Source organism: Octodon degus, unplaced genomic scaffold (genome assembly GCF_000260255.1).
Source record: "Octodon degus isolate 3935 unplaced genomic scaffold, OctDeg1.0 scaffold00189, whole genome shotgun sequence".
Lineage (NCBI taxonomy): Eukaryota > Metazoa > Chordata > Mammalia > Rodentia > Octodontidae > Octodon > Octodon degus.
This window is the reverse complement of record NW_004524765.1, coordinates 3,468-21,744: the sequence shown is the minus strand read 5'-3', so window position 1 is coordinate 21,744 and position 18,277 is coordinate 3,468. Positions and strand designations below refer to the sequence as shown.

The following is an 18,277-nucleotide window of genomic DNA, read 5'->3' as shown; positions in this document are numbered from 1 at the left end:
GTCAGAGATGGGTATTCCATTGGCATTCATATATTGTAGGTGCATGAATTCAGCAAAATAATCCAATATAGTCCAGTAGTCTATCATAGTAGTGGGTTATCTACATGACTGGCAGTGTCAGAAGTTGTTGACTTGAGCCTTTTACAGCTCAGCATATTAATATGGCTTTACTTTTTATACCTTGTTTTTATACTTTTCTGCTGGATGGGTAAGACCAAGATAAAGCAAGACCTATATAACAAAAAATGTAACTTCTGTATCTGACAAGGTTAGTAAAATCCCCTCAGGATTTACCCTGAAACCCTGTACAGCAGTTTGTAGATGTTTTGTCAGTCTCAGCCATGTGGATGAGTCACAGCCATTGCTTGACCAATTTGCTCTCTGTGAAAGGCTGAGAGAATGTTTTTTCTCTATGTGACTCTCCTTAGGCACACTCTACATCATCGATAACTTTTCTCTGTGGCCCCATAATCTCCTTGATCAGATAATTTGGGACACCACTGAGTTATAGGATGTTACAGTACAGGTTCTCTCAGATGCCCATTTTTAGAGTAGTCTTTGCAGTTTGGAGAATTGACTTTTTAAAATTCTTTGTATGTTCTAGATATAGGCCTTTGTCAGAGGGGCAGTTGGTTATAATTATTCTCAGTTCATGAGTTTTCTTTTTACTCTGTTGGTGATTTCTTTTAAAGTACAGAAACTTTGCAAAAAGATGTGACCTCATTTATTGATTGTTTGAATTATTTCCTGTGAGGTTTGGTTTTCATTCATAAACTTGCTACCTATCCTCATGTCTTTACGATTTCTACCTACTTTTCCCCTAGAAGATTTAGTGTATCATATTTAATATTAAATCCTTGATCCACTTTGATTGTAGTTTAGTACATGGTGATAGACATGGGTCTAATTTTAGCTTTCAGTATGTGGAAATCCAGTTTATCAAGCACCATTTACTAACGAGGCTATCTTTCTTCTAGTGAAAGAGTTTGGTCCCTTTGTCAAAGATAAGGTGGATGAGTGTTTATAGTTGTGTCTGAAACTTCTAATCTATTCTATTGGTCCACATATCTGTCCTTATGCCAGTACCATGCTGATTTTATCACAGCAGCTTTGTGGTATAATTTCAGGTAAAGGATTTTAATGCCTCCTGCCTTTTCTGCATTGTCTAGGATTGCTTTTGATATTCTGGATCTCTTCTTGTTCTACATGAATTTTAGGAATATTTTCTCTAGACCAGTGTGGTATACTAGGGGTATTTTAGTTGGGATTGCATTGGATCTGAATAACAATTTTGGGAACATGGTCATTTTCACAATGTTGGTTCTTCTTATCCAAGAGCAAAGAATATCTTTCCATTTTCTGAAATGCTCTTCAGTCTTTCTCAGAGTACTGTAATTTTCACCGTGTAAAACTTTTACTCTTTTATGTGATTGATTCTTAAATATTTTGTTTGTTTTATGTTATTGTGAAAGGCAGTTTCCTTAAATTGTTTCTTGGTGTGTTCATTGTTTGTGTACCAAAATGCTATTGCTTTTTGAGTATTGACTATGTATCCTGCTACACTATTCAATTTGGTTATTAAACTTACAAAACTCTTGGTAGAGTTTTTGGAGTCTTCTATGCATAGTATTGTGTCATCTGAAAATAATGATAATTTCAGTCCCTCCTTTACAATCATTATTCCTTTTATTTCTCTCTCTTTCTAACTGCTCTGTCTAATGTTTCCAGAACTATATTAAATAGAAATGTTGACAGTGGAAATCCTTGTCTTGCTCCTAATTTTACAGTGAAGGCTTTCACTTTTTGTCCATTTAGTATGATGTTTGCTGCTGGTTTCTCATAGATGACTTTTATCAGGTTGAGATATAGACCAGCTATTCCAATGTTCTGTAGGATTTTACTATGAATGAATGTTGGACTTTGTCAAAAGCTTTTTCTGTACCTTTAGAGGTGGTCATGTGTTTTTTATCTTTGACTCTGTGGATGTGGTATGTTACATTTATGGATTAGCATATGTTGAATCATCCTTGCATTCCTTGGATGAATCCCACTTTATTATGATATATAATCTTCTTGATGACTTTTTGCATTGTCTGCTACTATGTTATTGATGATTTTTGTATCTCAGTTCATTAGAGAAATTGGTCTGCAGTTCTCTTTTTTAGTTGTGTATTTCACTTGTTTTGGTATCAGAATAATGCTTGCCTCCAGGAATGAATTGGGGAGAATGCTTCACTTTCAATTTCATTGAAGAGTTTGAGAAAAGTTGGCATTAAATCTTCTCTAAATTTCATGTAGAATTCAACTGTGAATCCATCAGGACCTGCGCTTTTCTTTGTTGGTAGATTTTTTTTTTATTACATTTTCAATTTTGTCTTCCATTATCGAGTTATTCAGAGGCTGTATGTCTTCTTGACTCAGCTTTGGCAATTCATATGTATCTAGGAAACTATTTATTTTCTCTGTTCTATTCATCTTTTGAGAGTAAAGATTTTAGAAGTAGGTACTGATGATGTTCTGAATTTCTAATGGGTCAGTAGAGATTCACCCTTTTCATTCCTTATTGCATGAATTTGATTTTTATCTTTCCTCTTTTTGATGAAGTTGGCTAGAAGTCTATCAATTTTATTTATTATTTCAAAGAACAAACTCTCTGACTCATCTACTCTTTGTACTATTTTCTTCCTTCCTTTCTATTGCATTAATATGTGCTCTAATCTTTATAATTTTCTGCCTTCTTTGGGCTTTGGGCTTGACTTGCTGTTCTTTTTCTAGGAGCTTGAAGTGCAGCATAGATCATTTACTTGGGCTTTTTCTGTTTCCCTAATGTGCAAATTTACCACTATAAATTTGCCTCTTAAGACACTTTTTATTTTATCCTACAGGTTCCAGTAAGTTATAACTGTAGTCTGTTCATGTGTAAATATTGTTTAATTTCTTCTTTAATTTTATTTGTGGCCCACTGATGGTTTAGGAGGTTGTTATTTATTTTCTATGTGTTTATGGTGTTTTTGTGGGTTTTTTTTTTGTCAGTAATTTCCAGTTTCATTGCACTTTGTTCAGACAGTATGCATGGGATAATTTCAATTTCTTTGCATTTATTTAAGCATGTTCTATGTGCTAGTATATGATCTATTTTGGAGTCATTTATTATTTCTTTGAACATTCTTTTGGATGCTTAAGTATATATAATCACATTATTTATAAACAGAGCTTTACAGTTGTTAAAATCTTTGTGTCTTTTTCTTGCCTGATTATAATGGTGAAGAGTTTCAGTCCTGTACTGAGGAGTATTAGTGGTGAGTGTTGGCACTCTTGCTTTTTTAGTGACTTCAAGGAGAAATAATATTTCATCATTATGCATGATATGGGTCAAAGGATAGCTCCATCTAGTTGCAGTTTGCTGAGAGTTTTTTTTTAAATCATGTATTACTGCTGAATGCTGTCTTTCTTTTTTATATATCTATTAAGTTGACCTTCTGCTTTTCTTTCTGGAGAAAACATCTAGTGTGTTCTTTATTATCCAGGCTAACAAACTTTGCGTTCAGTCATAGTATTTATCTTTTAAGTAGTTACCAACATAGTTGGGTTAAATTTACAGTGTTGCTTTTCGGTTTCCATTTATTCTGTCATTTTTTTGCTGTTGTTCATTGAACACTATATCCTGGACTACCCCAGGTTTCTACATTAACATCCTACATTTGTTCTCACGCTATTACTGTCCATTGTTTTGGTGCGTTATAACCCACTGAGTTAATCATTTAATTCTCTCAATTACAGATAATGCTGCACTGAAGGCTTTGTAGCCATCACTTTTTCTTTTATGTACTATTTCATTAGAGTGTGTTTTAAAATGAGGAATTATTGATTCAGAAGATAGAAGAATTTTCATAATTCTTGATACCATTTGTAGCCTTCTTTTCCCTAAAGAGTCATTCTACTTCAAAAGGTTTTAGAAATGTGAACCTATAATGATTTCATTGCTGTCTTGCTAGTGTTGTGAATTCTTTTTTTTTTTTAAATTAGGTTATAGAGCACTGAAGGGGGTACGAGAATTATGCTTACCAGTGCTATGTTGTGTGTAAGTACACAGAAAAAAAAGTTGTTCACAAATATACTGATTTCAGTCATAAAGCTTCATTATAATTTCAAATTATTTCTGCTTATTTTTCACATGCTTGGTCTGGAGCAATAAACCCTCACAAGTAGTCAAAGAATATATATTTATCACATAACATGTGAACTGGCATGTTTATTTGGGTCTAATAAAACTCTAATTCACAAATAAAATTAAGGATTATAAAAGCATAAGGAACATAGGAAGAGAAGGGGAAGATGCAGCTGGAAATATGCTTAAGAGGGCAGTGGACAAATGTTGCTGAATCAAATTTCAGTTTTGTGTGAATGATCTCAAGACAGAGTGACTGCACTGCTAAGCTTAATGAACAGATTTTCCAAGATTAGTGACATTGTTGAGGACTGGTGGAAAGGAACTTTCAAGATTGTAATTACTATACAGTACACCTTGGCAGATGTTATTTGAGCACAGCTACCTTAGAAGACATGAATTTCTAGTTGCTTTGTAGAATATTGAAATTGGATCTTTTAGAGGTGAAGTGGGCTCCCTGCGGTCACATAGCTGAAGGAGAGCAGAGCAGTGGCTCCAATTTACAGCTTCTATTTCTTAAGCCCATGACCTTCCTTTCATACTCAAGGGTTACTTTCAACAACTGTTATTACAATTTTTATCTGCCATAGCATTATTAGGAAAAGTTAATGAAAGCGACACATGGAAGACAAAAAGTTCTCCAAAGGGCTCTGCTCCAGCCCAGCATGATGGAAACTGGTGTACAATTCAAGGAGTTTCCTCATCAAAAGTGTGACTGAACAGCAATGAAAATCTGTTTCCGTGATATTGCAGCTCTGTGATTTAGGCATAGGAGCCCAGAGTCAGAAAAAAGACAGAAAGAAAAGTGGAACCTCAAATAATATCATAAAAGACATCATCCACAGTCAACATCTGTCAGGAGCTTCAAACTACACTAAAATCTTAACTTTTGAAACTTATAATGCTGTGAAACCTCATTGTAGAGGTTAGAAATTAGATATTGTCTTTAACAAAATCTATTCTTTCTAAAAGTCTACTCAACTTATGACAAATATTTATTAACTATTACAAAAGGTACTACTATTACAGCATCTTACTCTCTGAGTCAATAAATAAGGGTTTTAAAAATGTTTTACGTTTATGGGTAATCTCTTAATTTATAGCACACTTTTAGTAAGCGGTTCTTCCTTGTAGACTTTCAGTCATTCACTGTCATGTTTATAAAACAAATCCAAGTCTGAATAATGCTAGATATTATGTGGATTGCATCAGGCATACATTCATTATCTTTTTTGTATAAAATGATATTTAAAAAGTTTAAAATATATTTTTAAAAATTTGGTTCAAAGCATGAGATATTTTATAAAAATCTGAGGTGACTCCTGTGAATACATAGAAGGAAAAAAAAATCTGTTTTTTGCTTCTCCTGGTACTGTTTTCATTTCAGGAACCAAGGGAATAAAATGAGCCTTTCTTTGTTTAGCATATCAGCTGACAGTTGCAAGCAGCCAATCAGATAGGACCATCTGATGACACCTTTATCTTCCAACCATCACCTATGCTTCTAAAGTTTGTATCTTTTGAAATGACATTATGTATTTACGTGAACGTAGCTAACTAGAGTGGTATGTTGTTTACCATGCAGGAGGTGTTTGGATACCGTACCCAGACTCTGCGGAGAGCTGCGTGCCTTGTCATCTCCGTGTTGACTGCTGGAGTCCTTCAGTTGATGTTCTACTGGAGGCCTGAGTGGAGGGTGTGGGCCAGCTGTCTTCCATGCTCTTTGCACGAAGCAGACACTGTTCTGCTGAGGACAACGGTGTGTGCTCTTGCTACCTGCTTCAAGTGCTATGAGAGTCACAGAAAGACAGGTTCTGTATGCCCTGACTTATATGCTGAGCTGTAGTACTTGCAGAAGCAGACCTGATGGCAGTACAGAGTAGAGTAATGTCACCAGAGTCTGAGAAGCATGTGGGGAGCGAGGGATACTGGGAGGATCATTAACTAACAGGCACAGGCATGCAGTAGGATGCAAGGAATAACTTCTAAAGCCGTAAACACAGCAGTCTAACCACGATTGATGACCGTTGACTATTTCAGTGCCACTAGTAGAGAAGATTTTGAATGTTTCCAACACGAAGAAATGATAAACATCAAAAGTGATGAGTAGACCGGTTGCCCTACTCAGATTATTACCCACTATGTATGTGTACTAAAATGTCACTCTGTACCCCTTGCACATAGGCAATTATTATGTGACCATTAAAAATTAAAATATGTTTGAAAAGAGGACTTGAAAAGCTACAATCATGTCCTCTACCCTGCATCTGTTGTTTGCCCAGTGATGAGCCGGCCTCGTCAGGAGTTTTCCTAGGCCAGAAAAGGAGATGGAAAAGCCATCACTACAGGAAGCACGCCATCTCTTTTTCAGACCAGGACTGAGGGACACTTCCCTCCTTCATCCTGTGGATGTTTCTAGAATGTCAGGCTGTGCACCTGTCCGTTCCATGGGCAACAGCTGTCAGAGTCACAACTCTTCTACCATAGCATAGGAAAAATCATCTGCTTTTACAAAAATATATAGTTTGAAGGAAGATATTACACATTTCAAACAACTAGGTGCTGTTTAAAAATAGCTAGCTACCATTTTCTAGACATAAAACTTTCCTACAAAGTATATTTTTCCTCAGTTATTCTCTAGGCCAGTGTTTCTCAATTTTTTGTGCAAATTTGAATCCTCTGGACTGAAATACAGACACTGAGACCTCAGCACCAGAAATTGTGATTCTGTAGCTCTGGGGTGAGGCCAAGAATTTGCATTTCTTGTATGTTCTAAGATAATGCTGATGTTCTTGTTTGCTTTTGTTCCAAATGTTGGGAACCACTGCATGGTTCAGCATATGATAGGTATCTTTTTTTTAAAATTAATTTTATTGAGAAACAAATAGCAATGAGAAAGTTTCAAAATGTATTAATAGGACAGTTTCAATAATTAATACATTGCATATTATTGTCTTTGTAGTGATTATTCATAGTACAAGATGCAGACATGATATCCTGTCCAAATACTATTAGTACAAATCTTTCTTATTGAGTTAAGAGAAAGTAGCTACATATCTATCCTAATTATTTTAGGTAATGATTTAGAACCTAATATATAATCTAAAGGCACATATTTATTTAGAATCTGGAGATATATATTTATACACACACATACATGTATTTCTCTTTGACAGAAAATAAATGACAGGTATCTTGTTAGTTGAGCACCTTATGAAATGAGGCTTGAAAATTTCATAGGCTGTACTGATTCTTTTAGGATGAATTTCAAAGATACATGAGAAAGAAGGTGTTCTGCCTCTACTTATCCACACTGAAGTCTCCTATAAGAAAGAACCCAGAAGAGCCCTTGGTGGCTGGTTGCCACTCTGTCATAAACCGAGCCGTAATGAAGCCAGAATTAAAGGTAAGTGGCCTTATGAGTGCTGTACTATTTCAGAGAAAGAATGAAGGAAGTGTTTGTGGATAGATGCTCTGACTATAATGCTCTCAGGCTGGGAATAATAGCTGCTATCAAAGAAGGCTAGAGCCACACAGACCCACAGTGCATAGCCCTGCCTTAGTAGCTTTTATCTGCTGAATGACACCTGTTGGATGTCCTTTGTAATTGCAGCTACGATGCATCCAAGTGCAGAAAATCAGGTATGTTTGGGATCACCTGGAGAAGCGCTTTCAGAAAGTGGGGTAAGTATGACTTTTCCTACTACTGCGTGGGGGCATTAGGGAAGAACACTGACTTGCTGTGTCATGAACTGAAGTGTGGTTCCTGTCCTCAACACATTCTAGGTTGCTGGAAGATAGCAACTCCTGCTATGACATCCATCAAATGTTTGGGTTGGGCCTGAGCAGCGAAGAGCAAGAGGTCAGGTAGGATGTACCATGTTCCCGAGGGTCAATTCTGCTGGTAGGATAATGAAGTATTGAATGGGTCACCACCCATGTGTGGTTGGCGTACTATTTATCGGCTTGATAAAATTCCAGTTCACATAGCCAGATCTTGGAAACAACCAAGATGCCCATCACCTGGGGAATGGTTGAAAAAGATGTGGTATTTTTACACGATGGAGTATTATTCAGCTATTAAGAATGATAAACTGCAAGCCTTTATATTGAAGTGGATGCCACTTGAACATATACTCATAAGTGAAATAAACCAGACACACGTGTAAATATAGTATAGTTTCCCTAGTATAAGAACTCAAAAGAAGAAGTACAAATAGAAAGGTATAATACAAGTAAAAGGAAAGCAGGAACTTGAGGACTAACTAATTAAGTGAGGGAAAGGAGAAGAGCTAGGAAACATGACAGTGGCAAGCCATACAGTTATATGTACAAGATGGGCAAGGTAATGATCCTGAGAATCTCTAGAAGATTTTTGAATCTAGCAGTTAATTGGAAAGATTCTCACCCTGACTAACTATATATACTGATACCTGTGAACTAAGCAACTGCACTGAAGATGATAATCTGTAATAGTAGTTTCATGCTTGGAGTGCCGGTCATTCTGGTATTCTGAATACGGGCTGCTTGTCATGACATGCCAGTTGCTGCTGTGCTGTCTCTTGGGTAGATGATTGTTCAAAAAGAAGGGGGTGGTGAATGAAGGCAAGAGATAGGAAAAGTAATGTTGTGGGACTGTCCTGCTTCAAGGTTGTATAGGGTTAGATTATTGGACTTATGTGTAAACATAAGAATTATATAATTCTTTATGCCTATTTTAAAAAATATATTCTAATTTTTAAATGTTTTTTCATCATATTCTGTAGGGACTTAAAGTTCAACATATCAATACACGATGAAAATACCTGTTCCATGTCATGCCTAAGATGTTTGATATTCAGACAGATAGTGAGGTTAAGCTTAACAGCCTAGGTTGTATGGCAATAACAATAAACTTCTCTTCTGGAAGGTTAGCAACCTAAGTTTGCAGACCAAAATTAGAGGAAAAGGAGGTCCACAAGGAAAGCCAACATTTTGATCTTTGCTCCTAGGCTTGTAGAATTCTCTTATTTGTATTATCTTTTTACTTCTTTCCTCAAAGAAACTTGGGGCACTCCACAAATATCAGCCTCTTAATGCTCCACATCTTCTGAGACCCAGAGAGAGGTATTAATGTTGCATTTTTAATGAACATACAGTCTTGGAGGTGAGGATTCTGTCTGCTGCATTAGTGATGTTATTCAGGACTGTACTGCAGCACCTGGAACAGTTGCTGATTCATGATAGTAGATATTTATACATAAATGAATAAATGAGCAGTACATCCATTAACTCATACACATGTGCTTAATATCCCACACCCTTTGTGAAGATAAGTGATCAAGAAAGAAACACGTTGTCCCAGGGACATCCACTGGCTGATCATAAAGGCAAAAGTAGAAGCGCACACGTAAGACTGGTACCCGCAGATGTACATAGAATAGGAAATTATATATATGTATAATTTTTGTACTGGGATTTGAACTCAGGCCCTTCTTGCCAGGCAGGCCCTGTGTTGCTAAGGTTTATCTCTGGCAAGATGAGGAGATGCTTATCCAACTCGCCCTCGAGATATAGCCATTTCTTTCAACTATGATTCAAAGTGGCCAAAGCTTCACCATGGTCATACTCATAAAAATCTTCATTCCTCAGCTCACTTTTGGGACATTACCTCTTCAACCTTCTTTATAGTAAACCCAAAACACCCATTCTCAAGCTAAGATGAAATCTGCTACAGTATGGGTGTTTGATTCCACCCTCCTCCCCCAAATTCTGATAATTGAATAGGAGAAAATGACACTTTTGAGGGAAGGAATGATGTATTTTTAGCAAGTGTACCATATTCTGACACACAAGCCTAAGAGTTATTGATTTGCTGTTTTAGAGTTTTTCCTCTTCCAGAATAGTACAAGAAATAAGCCAGCACCTAGACCAGAACAATCCTGCAAAATGTATTAGAAATGGTATAGTTATACAAGATTTCAGAAGTAATGCAGAATACAGTTAAATACAAAAAGTTTTCAAAGTCATTAAAAAAATATTGTCCTAGCAGCACTAAGTACAAGATGTGTAAAGGATTGATTTGGGGCATTTATGAAATTTCATTGATAGATGTAGATAGAACACTGCCGAGGAAATCGTTTTCACAGGGAAGATTGCCCATCATGTAGCTGCCTCACATTTGTCCTTATTTATCAAGTGCTGAGCTTTAATAAACATCATACATAATTAAATTTAAATCTGGTCCACACAATAAGGAACTTGACAGTACAATAAGGAAGATGGAGTAGAGTTTTCCAAGTATGAAAAATGGGAGAGATAAAGATAATCTTATAAACATAGGCATATTTTATTTCATAGGCATGTCTTAATGGTGGATGAAAAGAAAGGAAGTGAAATGTGAAATGTTTTTCCCTTCATTTTTTACTGTAGGACTGGAGGAGTTTAAAACAAAATCTAAATATGATTGACTGGTTGGTTGAATGATAGTTAATCAATTCCCTAAATGCATTTAAATTTACTTGTATTAAAAATCAAATGTGCAACATGAAAAATGAAAGAAATGGATGCACAAGAATCACACATAATGAAAAGCTGCAGAGTTGAAATGTAGATTTCTCTGTGCACGTCCTAGAGGCCAGGTATGGGGAGGGGGAGAGTGCACAGATCTATAAAATTATTATTAACGAAAGTATAAATATGAAGGTCTACATAATTCTTGACAGGAGAGATAATTTTCCCTGGAAAGAAATTTCCAGAAAGCACCAGGAAGGGAGCAAGGAAGTTGCCCCAGGAGAGCTCAAGTCCCAGCCTTTACTTGCCTTGAGCTGAACTCAACTTATCATCATAGTGTGTGTCTCTCCTAGATAGATTCATAGACACTTGAGATGAACCTGTTGTTTCAAATGAATGGGAACCTATGGAAAAACAAAGCAAAACAAAAAGCCTACCTGATCCACATCTAGTTTAAAAGTTGAGCATCCCCTCACTTTTTTCATTCAGCTGCTCCTGTCCCTCTTTTTAGCTTCCTGAAAATAGAAGCACAACTCTCTGACAGCAGATGAGGCCAGCACCTGTACTGTCTAGCTTTCTGGAAGAAAAATGTTTATGGGTAGAATTTCATTACTATGTGAAAATACTACCACCATGGCTGGCTCAAGTCAGTGGTGTAGCGTCACTCAAGAAGTTGGGCAGCAGTGCTCATGGTGTGTTCAGTGATTCTGCAGGGCCAAACTTAGACCTCACTCTTTGCCATGCCACCAAGAGGGATAAAAGCATGCTTGTCAGCACCAGAGGAAAAGATTCCACATGAAAGGCAAAGACAAGTGTACATCTGCCATCCACGCACAGCTCTAGGCTGTTCATGAGCAAACAGGACATCAGAAGAGAAAGAAGCGAACAGGAGGTGGAAGAGGGAGGGAGGGAGACAGCCACCAGGAGCCTTTCCCTTCTTATCCCTCAGATCTCAGGGAAGCACCATTCAGAAGAGAAACCAGGCTTACATACTATACTGTCTATGCCCTTTGGAAGTTACACTCCTAAAACACAGAGACATGTGAGGTTTAGGGACCCGTGAAGTCACAGCACAGCACAACTGATTGCCCTCTTCTCTTTAACACCACCAAACTTTAGTGCTTCTGTGATGTGATTTAGTATCTAACACTAGATCTTGATGTGAGTCCTCTCTACCCCTTGCAACCAGTGGCTGTAGTTGGAAAGGCACGGCCAGAAGGTGGATGAGCCTGGGCTCAGCTCATTGTCATACCTGGGTGACACCAGAGAGCACTCCTGCAGAATCTCCCCACTGGGTCTGGCTGACGTGGAGTTGTGGAGTAGAATTAGAGAAGCTGTGGTAGAAAGCCTGGTTCTGCCTTGCTCTGGGTCTGAAGTCCTGAGTCAGTTACTTAATTTATCTGAATTTTGATGTTCTTTATGATATGGGATCATATAAAGCCTTGGAGGATAATACAATGATTGGAGAAATGAATGGATACAAAAGGCTAAATGCACTTTTTGACACTGCTTAAAACTTGTGCATTTGCAATTAACAGTAGATGTGTGCAACTGTGGCCACAACTGTGGCTGAACAGATGTCCCTATCACCTACTGGGGGTGTGAAACTTCCTCTGGACCGTTGTGAGGATCGAGTGACACTTGGGCTGTCAATGTTATGCAAGGGGAGGACTTCTTTTGGTTTTGTACAGCTGCGGATGCCTTGTGTGTAATGTAATGCTCACACGGTGGAAGCCATAGACCCTGTTTTAGTTCATCTGTTCCTGCAGTTAGCCTGCTAAGGGCCTGTCACAGGGGCAGAGACACTGCAAGAGCAGTCGACACGCTGAACAAGTCTAGGAGAGCATCTTTGTATCTCTCGCTCTTTTTTTTGCAGCTGTGTCATATTGCGTTAAAGAGTAACTCCAAATGTCTTCATAACTTCATGTTGAATTTTTGAGTTGTGCCAAAGACAGTTGCTAACCTATCCATATTATTATTATTATTATTATTATTATTATTTAAATAATTTTATTGAGAAACAAGTAGCAATGAGACTATTTCAAAACCGATCAGTAGGACTGTTTCAATAATTAATACATTGCATATTGTTGTCTTCTTAGTGGTTACAGGCCTGGGGTGAAACTGCATATTTTTGTTATTTTTTTGTTGGTACATATTTGTAGCACTTAATGTTCGCAGTCCTTGTGGGGAGTGAGTACGTGTCACAATCCACCTAAAGACGTTTATCAAGCAGCGGCAAACCAACTTTGTTCACCATGCGCTGGCTTTCATTTTAAAGATGCATTAGTCGGTTTATGTTCCAAAGGTCCCTGTAAACTATGTCTTGTTTGACTGAAGCCATAATGTCACTAGGGAGCAGAGAAGGGGCTGTGGTTGGTGTGCTCTGGCCTGGGCCGTAGGTGTGGCACTCACGCTGCCTACTCTCCTGCAGACGACTGGTGTGCGGGCCCAATGCCATCGAGGTGGAAATCCAGCCCATATGGAAGCTGCTGGTTAAACAGGTAACTAGCTGGGGTTTTCTTTTTTAACTTTGGAAAAAATAATTGTCTGCCCTCCCTTTTAATGTCCTAGCACTCAGAGAAAATTTAAGCAGCCTGTGAATACTTGAATGGGAATGAAATCTGCTTTGAATGCAACTTCTTTTTGTTATGGTTACCTTGCCTTTCTTATTCTTCCTGTTTATTAAGGTTTCTTTTGGGGATGGTCCTTTTATCCCCTTTAAAATCTTTTCCCAGTTTGAGTATTTTAATTACTTTCCTCTTCACTGGGATAAAACGCTTTGTGCCCAAGGGCCGGCGATATAGCTCAGAGGCACAGAGCTAGCCTGGCATGCACAAGGTCCTGAGTTCAATTACCAGCACCAAAGAAGTAAACCCCCAAACCCTGTGCCCACAACTTAAAGGGAAGAAGTTTTCTTGGTTCACAATGTGCTGAGGAGGTTTCAGTTCACAGCTGGCTGGCTCAAGGTAGGACGTGGACACCTGGGAGTGGAGAGAGAGAGTGGAGAGAGGGAGATAGACCCCTTACGCCGTGAGCATACCGGTAGCCCCCTCCTCCAGCCAGGCTGTGCCTCCCGGCACAACATTGAGCTATAAAGGCATCAGGGGAGTGAACCCACTGGTGAGCATCACCCTCGCAATCCAGTCTCCCTCAGAAGCCCACCTGAGACCGCAGTAGGCCTTAGCAGGCATCTATGTATAAATCATAACATCGAGCTATGCGTTCCTGCTTTACCACCTGCTTGTTTCTTGCACTTTTTGTGCTTCATGATTGCCACAGGAGGATGTCTTAGCTCTAGGGCTGCTACAACCAGTGGGGTGATTTAAACAGAAAACATTTATTTCTCATGGCTTTGGAAACTGGAAAATGCAGGCTCAGAGCGATACACATTAAGTTCCTGGTGAGGGCTCTTCCTGGTTTGCTGTCCACTGCCCTCCCACTGTTCTTTCTTGTGGTGGACAGAGAGTGCTCTCACTGGTCTCTTTCTCCACTTGCAAGGATCAGCATGCGGGCCCCAGCCTTATGACATTACAGAAACTCAATTACCTCCCCAAGGCCCCACCTCCAAACATAGGAATCAGAAAGGGGGTACAATATGGGGACAATGAATGTTATTACTTCTGTGATTTAGCAGGATTTGTAGTATGATTTTGGTCTTTTTTCAAATTGTTCTATTATTTCAATTTTCTTGAGAGTGTCTTCTTTGGTTAGTAGTTTTTAAAAATAATATCTTCCTTGTGTGCTTTGATGTTATTTTTGTAAACTCATCTTCAGTGGGATATTTTCTCTCCTCCATTCTTCTCTGTCCCTCGCCTCTTTGATGGTTCTGTGTTTGCCTCCAGCTGGTTCCCCTGGGGTCCCTGACTCAGAGCCAGGCCTGTATTGGAGGAGAGATAATGTGCTCCCAATTTGACACTTGGAGGCCCTGTGCCAGCTCGGGCCACGGCCAGCCCATGGTTGTACCACAGTTCTGCCCTCCCCACTCTGCCCTTAGGTAATGAGCCATCTCTGGACGTAGACTTTCCATGCCTCCACGCTGGACAGGAATCCCACTGCTAGCCCTGCTTATTACCAAAAGTGTCTTTCCCTGTTGCTTGTGGATCACGTTATCTCTATAGCCCCTGGAATTGAACTCCTACCTACAGCTGTCTACCTCTCACCTAGAGCCACTGGGCAGGCTTTTTTCTTTTTTAATAGTTAATACATCACGTATTATTTTTTAAAGCAGTTAGAGCACAATGTAGGGGCACAGAAAATTCTTCAATTGATGTTAGCACAAGTCTTCCTTTTCTATGAACCAAGAGATCTTAATAATATAGTTAAGTTGCATTTTTCTCTCTTTTCCCTTCCTTCTCTCTTTTCCCCATCTTAGCTCCTTTTTCCTTTTAAAGCATTTGGCAGGTAGCTGCAGCCTCAACCTCCCATTTTTAATCTAACCTATGAAGATGGGCGTTTGCTTTTGGAACATGGCTGTATCATTTTAGTCCACTTTTTTTTTTTTTTTTAAACCCATTGATGTTTTGTATTTACAGCAAAAACAAAGCTGCTATTTTTTAACTTTAATTTTTTCATTCTGGCAGTATCTCGGGTGACCTTTTTCTAGCTCTTCACATTTTGCCTCTCTGCTATAATTATCAATAGTGGCTCTCTATTAAAGCACCTGCAAGCAGGCACAGGGGCTGGGGGTTTGATCCCCAGGCAGGCCCTGCCCCCAGGGCATGCTGAGACAGCAAAAGAGATTGGGCGTGGTGGTGCACGTCTCTAATCCCAGCTCTTGGGAGGCTGTGAACAGGCAGATCACTACGAGTCCAATCTAGTAGTGAGACCCTGAACACCCTGTAGACCCTTCCCTAAAATACAAAATGATAATAATAATAATGATGATGATGATGATGATGATGATGATGATGATGGCTTTCTAGAGCCTAGGGGGAGAACTGAGGGAATGGAAAATCGAAAGTATCGCTAAGCACCCCAAACTGGGCACCCTTGGTCGGCCAGCAACTCCTTCTGCTGGTGGCTGGCCTTTAGTCATGGTGATCACACTGCCTCTAAGGATCACTGCTGCTCAAGGAGCCAGATGACAATCTCACTATCCATGTGGCTTTAAAAAAAAGTCACTTTAAAGTGACCTGGATAAAAGTAGAATTTTTTCTAGCATAGTTTTAAGTTTGCAACAAAATGGAGAAAATACAGCAGATTTATGTATCCTGATTACCACGCCCACACACGTACAGCTTCCCCAGCTACCCAAAAGAGGCTGCTGCTTAGGTTTCATATTCAAGTACATTGTCAAAGTACTGAAGATCCTAACAGGTGTCAAGTTCATCTATTTTGAAAGGAGTGTTAGTGTTTTCTATCATCCGCTTATTACAGCTTTAATAGAAAAAAAAAAAACTAGAAAATCCCTAATACATATTTGGTTGCTAAAGAATATTGAATAAGGGGGTAATTAATTATGATGATGCGGTTTCTTTTATATAAAAAAGAATTGAATGGAATTTCTACTTGATTTCTATAAATGCACAAAATCATGTCACCATTACCGCACAATATACAATTAGAGAATTTTTGCCAAGAAAACACAAGACTTGTAATTTGTAAATAGAGCAGTTTAGATGGAAATAATAGGAAATATTAAGAAATAAAAGCTTTTCAAATGTATGAAATATATCCATGAGATAAGAAACCCTTAAGAAAATAGCTTATTCATCTACCCACCAGACATTATTTATTTTAGGGACTAAAGTAGAACTTGATTTACTACATTAGCAAATTATAGACAGTGAAGGTAAGAGAAAGAATCACTGGTTTTATCTAATATTTAATCTCAGTTGTGAAAACAAAGGGCAAGCCCCCCTGCAAAGGAAAAGAATCTGTGCTCGGTTCCAAAGGGCTCCTTCACTTTCGTTCCGCCTGTACCCCGAGTGAGCTTTCTCTAACGGTCCTCTCTGTTCTAATCTACCAATGTGGACCAGTAGCTCCTAGATGAAGAATGGAGGGAATAAGAAATTGAAACTCTTTCCAAGAAACCAGAACTGTGCATGCCTGCTTGGCCAGCTCCAGGCCTTAGTGGTGCCTTCTGCCTGCCTGGGACTGTCCTGCATCCAGGGGCACAGCGGTGCTCCTAAGAATCCTCCTCATGCAAGGAGCCATATGACCCTCAGACAATCTCGTATGGGGGTGGCTTTAAAGTTACCTGTTTACTTTGTAAATAGGATCTCAAGTCCGCATCTTGTACAGCAATTAATCACTAAGAAGAATGTATGCAGTGTGTTAATTACTGAAACTGTCCTACTGATTTGATTTGAAACTGTCTCATTGCTATTTGTTTATCAATAAAATTATGGCAAAAATAAATTAAAAAAAAAATAAAGTTACCTGGATGGAAGTGCAAACCTTTGTTTTTATTACAGATCCTGACTACATCTGCAGCATAGGATTACATGAAATAATGTAACAAAACTGTTCAAAAATCAAAGTTTATCTTAAAAAGAAACCAAATCACATTTCCTCTGCATGACAGATAAATCTGTTTAGAACAATAAATGGTTAGATTTTGATACTGATAAAATATTTTTGAAAAGTCAAAATACATCAAGTTATCCATTTGCAGGCATGACTCTGGGTAGTAAAAATAATTTGTTTCCATCGTATTATATTCAATGTGCCTCACTTTGTTTCTCTTAAATTAATGGAATGGTAAGTGAATTCAGGATGAAAAGTTATTGTACATTAAAGATAGGAATAAATTCTTCTGTGAGTAAATTATACCTGATAGCTACTGAAGTCTATATAAGTGCTGTTTGTCTACCTGCAGGTTTTAAATCCATTCTACGTATTCCAAGCCTTCACCCTAACTTTGTGGCTATCACAAGGCTACATAGAGTACTCTGTTGCTATCATCATTCTTACCATCATCTCCATTGTCTTAAGCGTGTACGATTTGCGACAGGTAAGAGATAAAAACCCAGTGGGATTCTGTTTAGATTCCAGATAAAGGAGAAAAAAATCTAGAATTTCCAGAGAGAGCAGGCAGTTGCTTTGTCAAACATAAGCTGTAGCAAAACAATAAGCAGAGGTTTATGAAATGTAGCTTCACAGTAAGAGGACTTTAGAAACACATTTGAACATCGTTGCCAATTCTGACGAAGAAGACTTCATTGAACAGCGTGTGTAGAGGGACTCCAAGGAGGTGTCTGAGTGGGGCTGCAGAAGAGTCCAGTGATAGATTAATGATGTTGGCAGTGGTTTGAGCAGAGTGAGTGGTGGGAGTGTTTCAGCTGTGTATATTAATGAAGACATATGTCCCCTATGTTGATGTGACAACGTGTGTCTCCAGTTAAATGCTGTTTGTTTTTTGCATTTCCCATCTAGCTATTTAGGGAAACTTAAGCATTTCTTAACATTCTTTTGTCCTGTCTGTTTCTTCACTTGGAATGAAGATATATCTCTATGTAGACTGCAGATAAACCCAAAAGCAATAGAGAAATTTCTATGAGGCAGTTTGGAGAAGGTTTGGGGAATAAATGTGGCTTGATTCTCAATTCTATGGGACAGTGTGTCAGCAAGAAAATTATCTATTAAGTAAAAATATCCAGATAATAATAGTAA

General features: G+C 38.4%; 1 protein-coding gene across 1 annotated transcript in view; it reads left to right on the top strand.

Moving 5' to 3' along the window:
• The window catches only part of LOC111813450 (probable cation-transporting ATPase 13A5), a gene marked incomplete at its 3' end in the record, with an annotated part of 35,770 nt that extends 18,152 nt beyond the window's left edge, over positions 1 to 17,618 (top strand). Inside the window, exons 2-7 of the mRNA XM_023704143.1 lie at positions 5,754 to 5,927; positions 7,428 to 7,574; positions 7,782 to 7,852; positions 7,955 to 8,035; positions 13,095 to 13,164; positions 17,484 to 17,618. Coding sequence (XP_023559911.1) covers positions 5,754 to 5,927; positions 7,428 to 7,574; positions 7,782 to 7,852; positions 7,955 to 8,035; positions 13,095 to 13,164; positions 17,484 to 17,618 — 678 coding nt within the window. The remainder of the gene's footprint in view (positions 1 to 5,753; positions 5,928 to 7,427; positions 7,575 to 7,781; positions 7,853 to 7,954; positions 8,036 to 13,094; positions 13,165 to 17,483) is intronic.
• Positions 17,619 to 18,277: the final 659 nt, after the last annotated feature.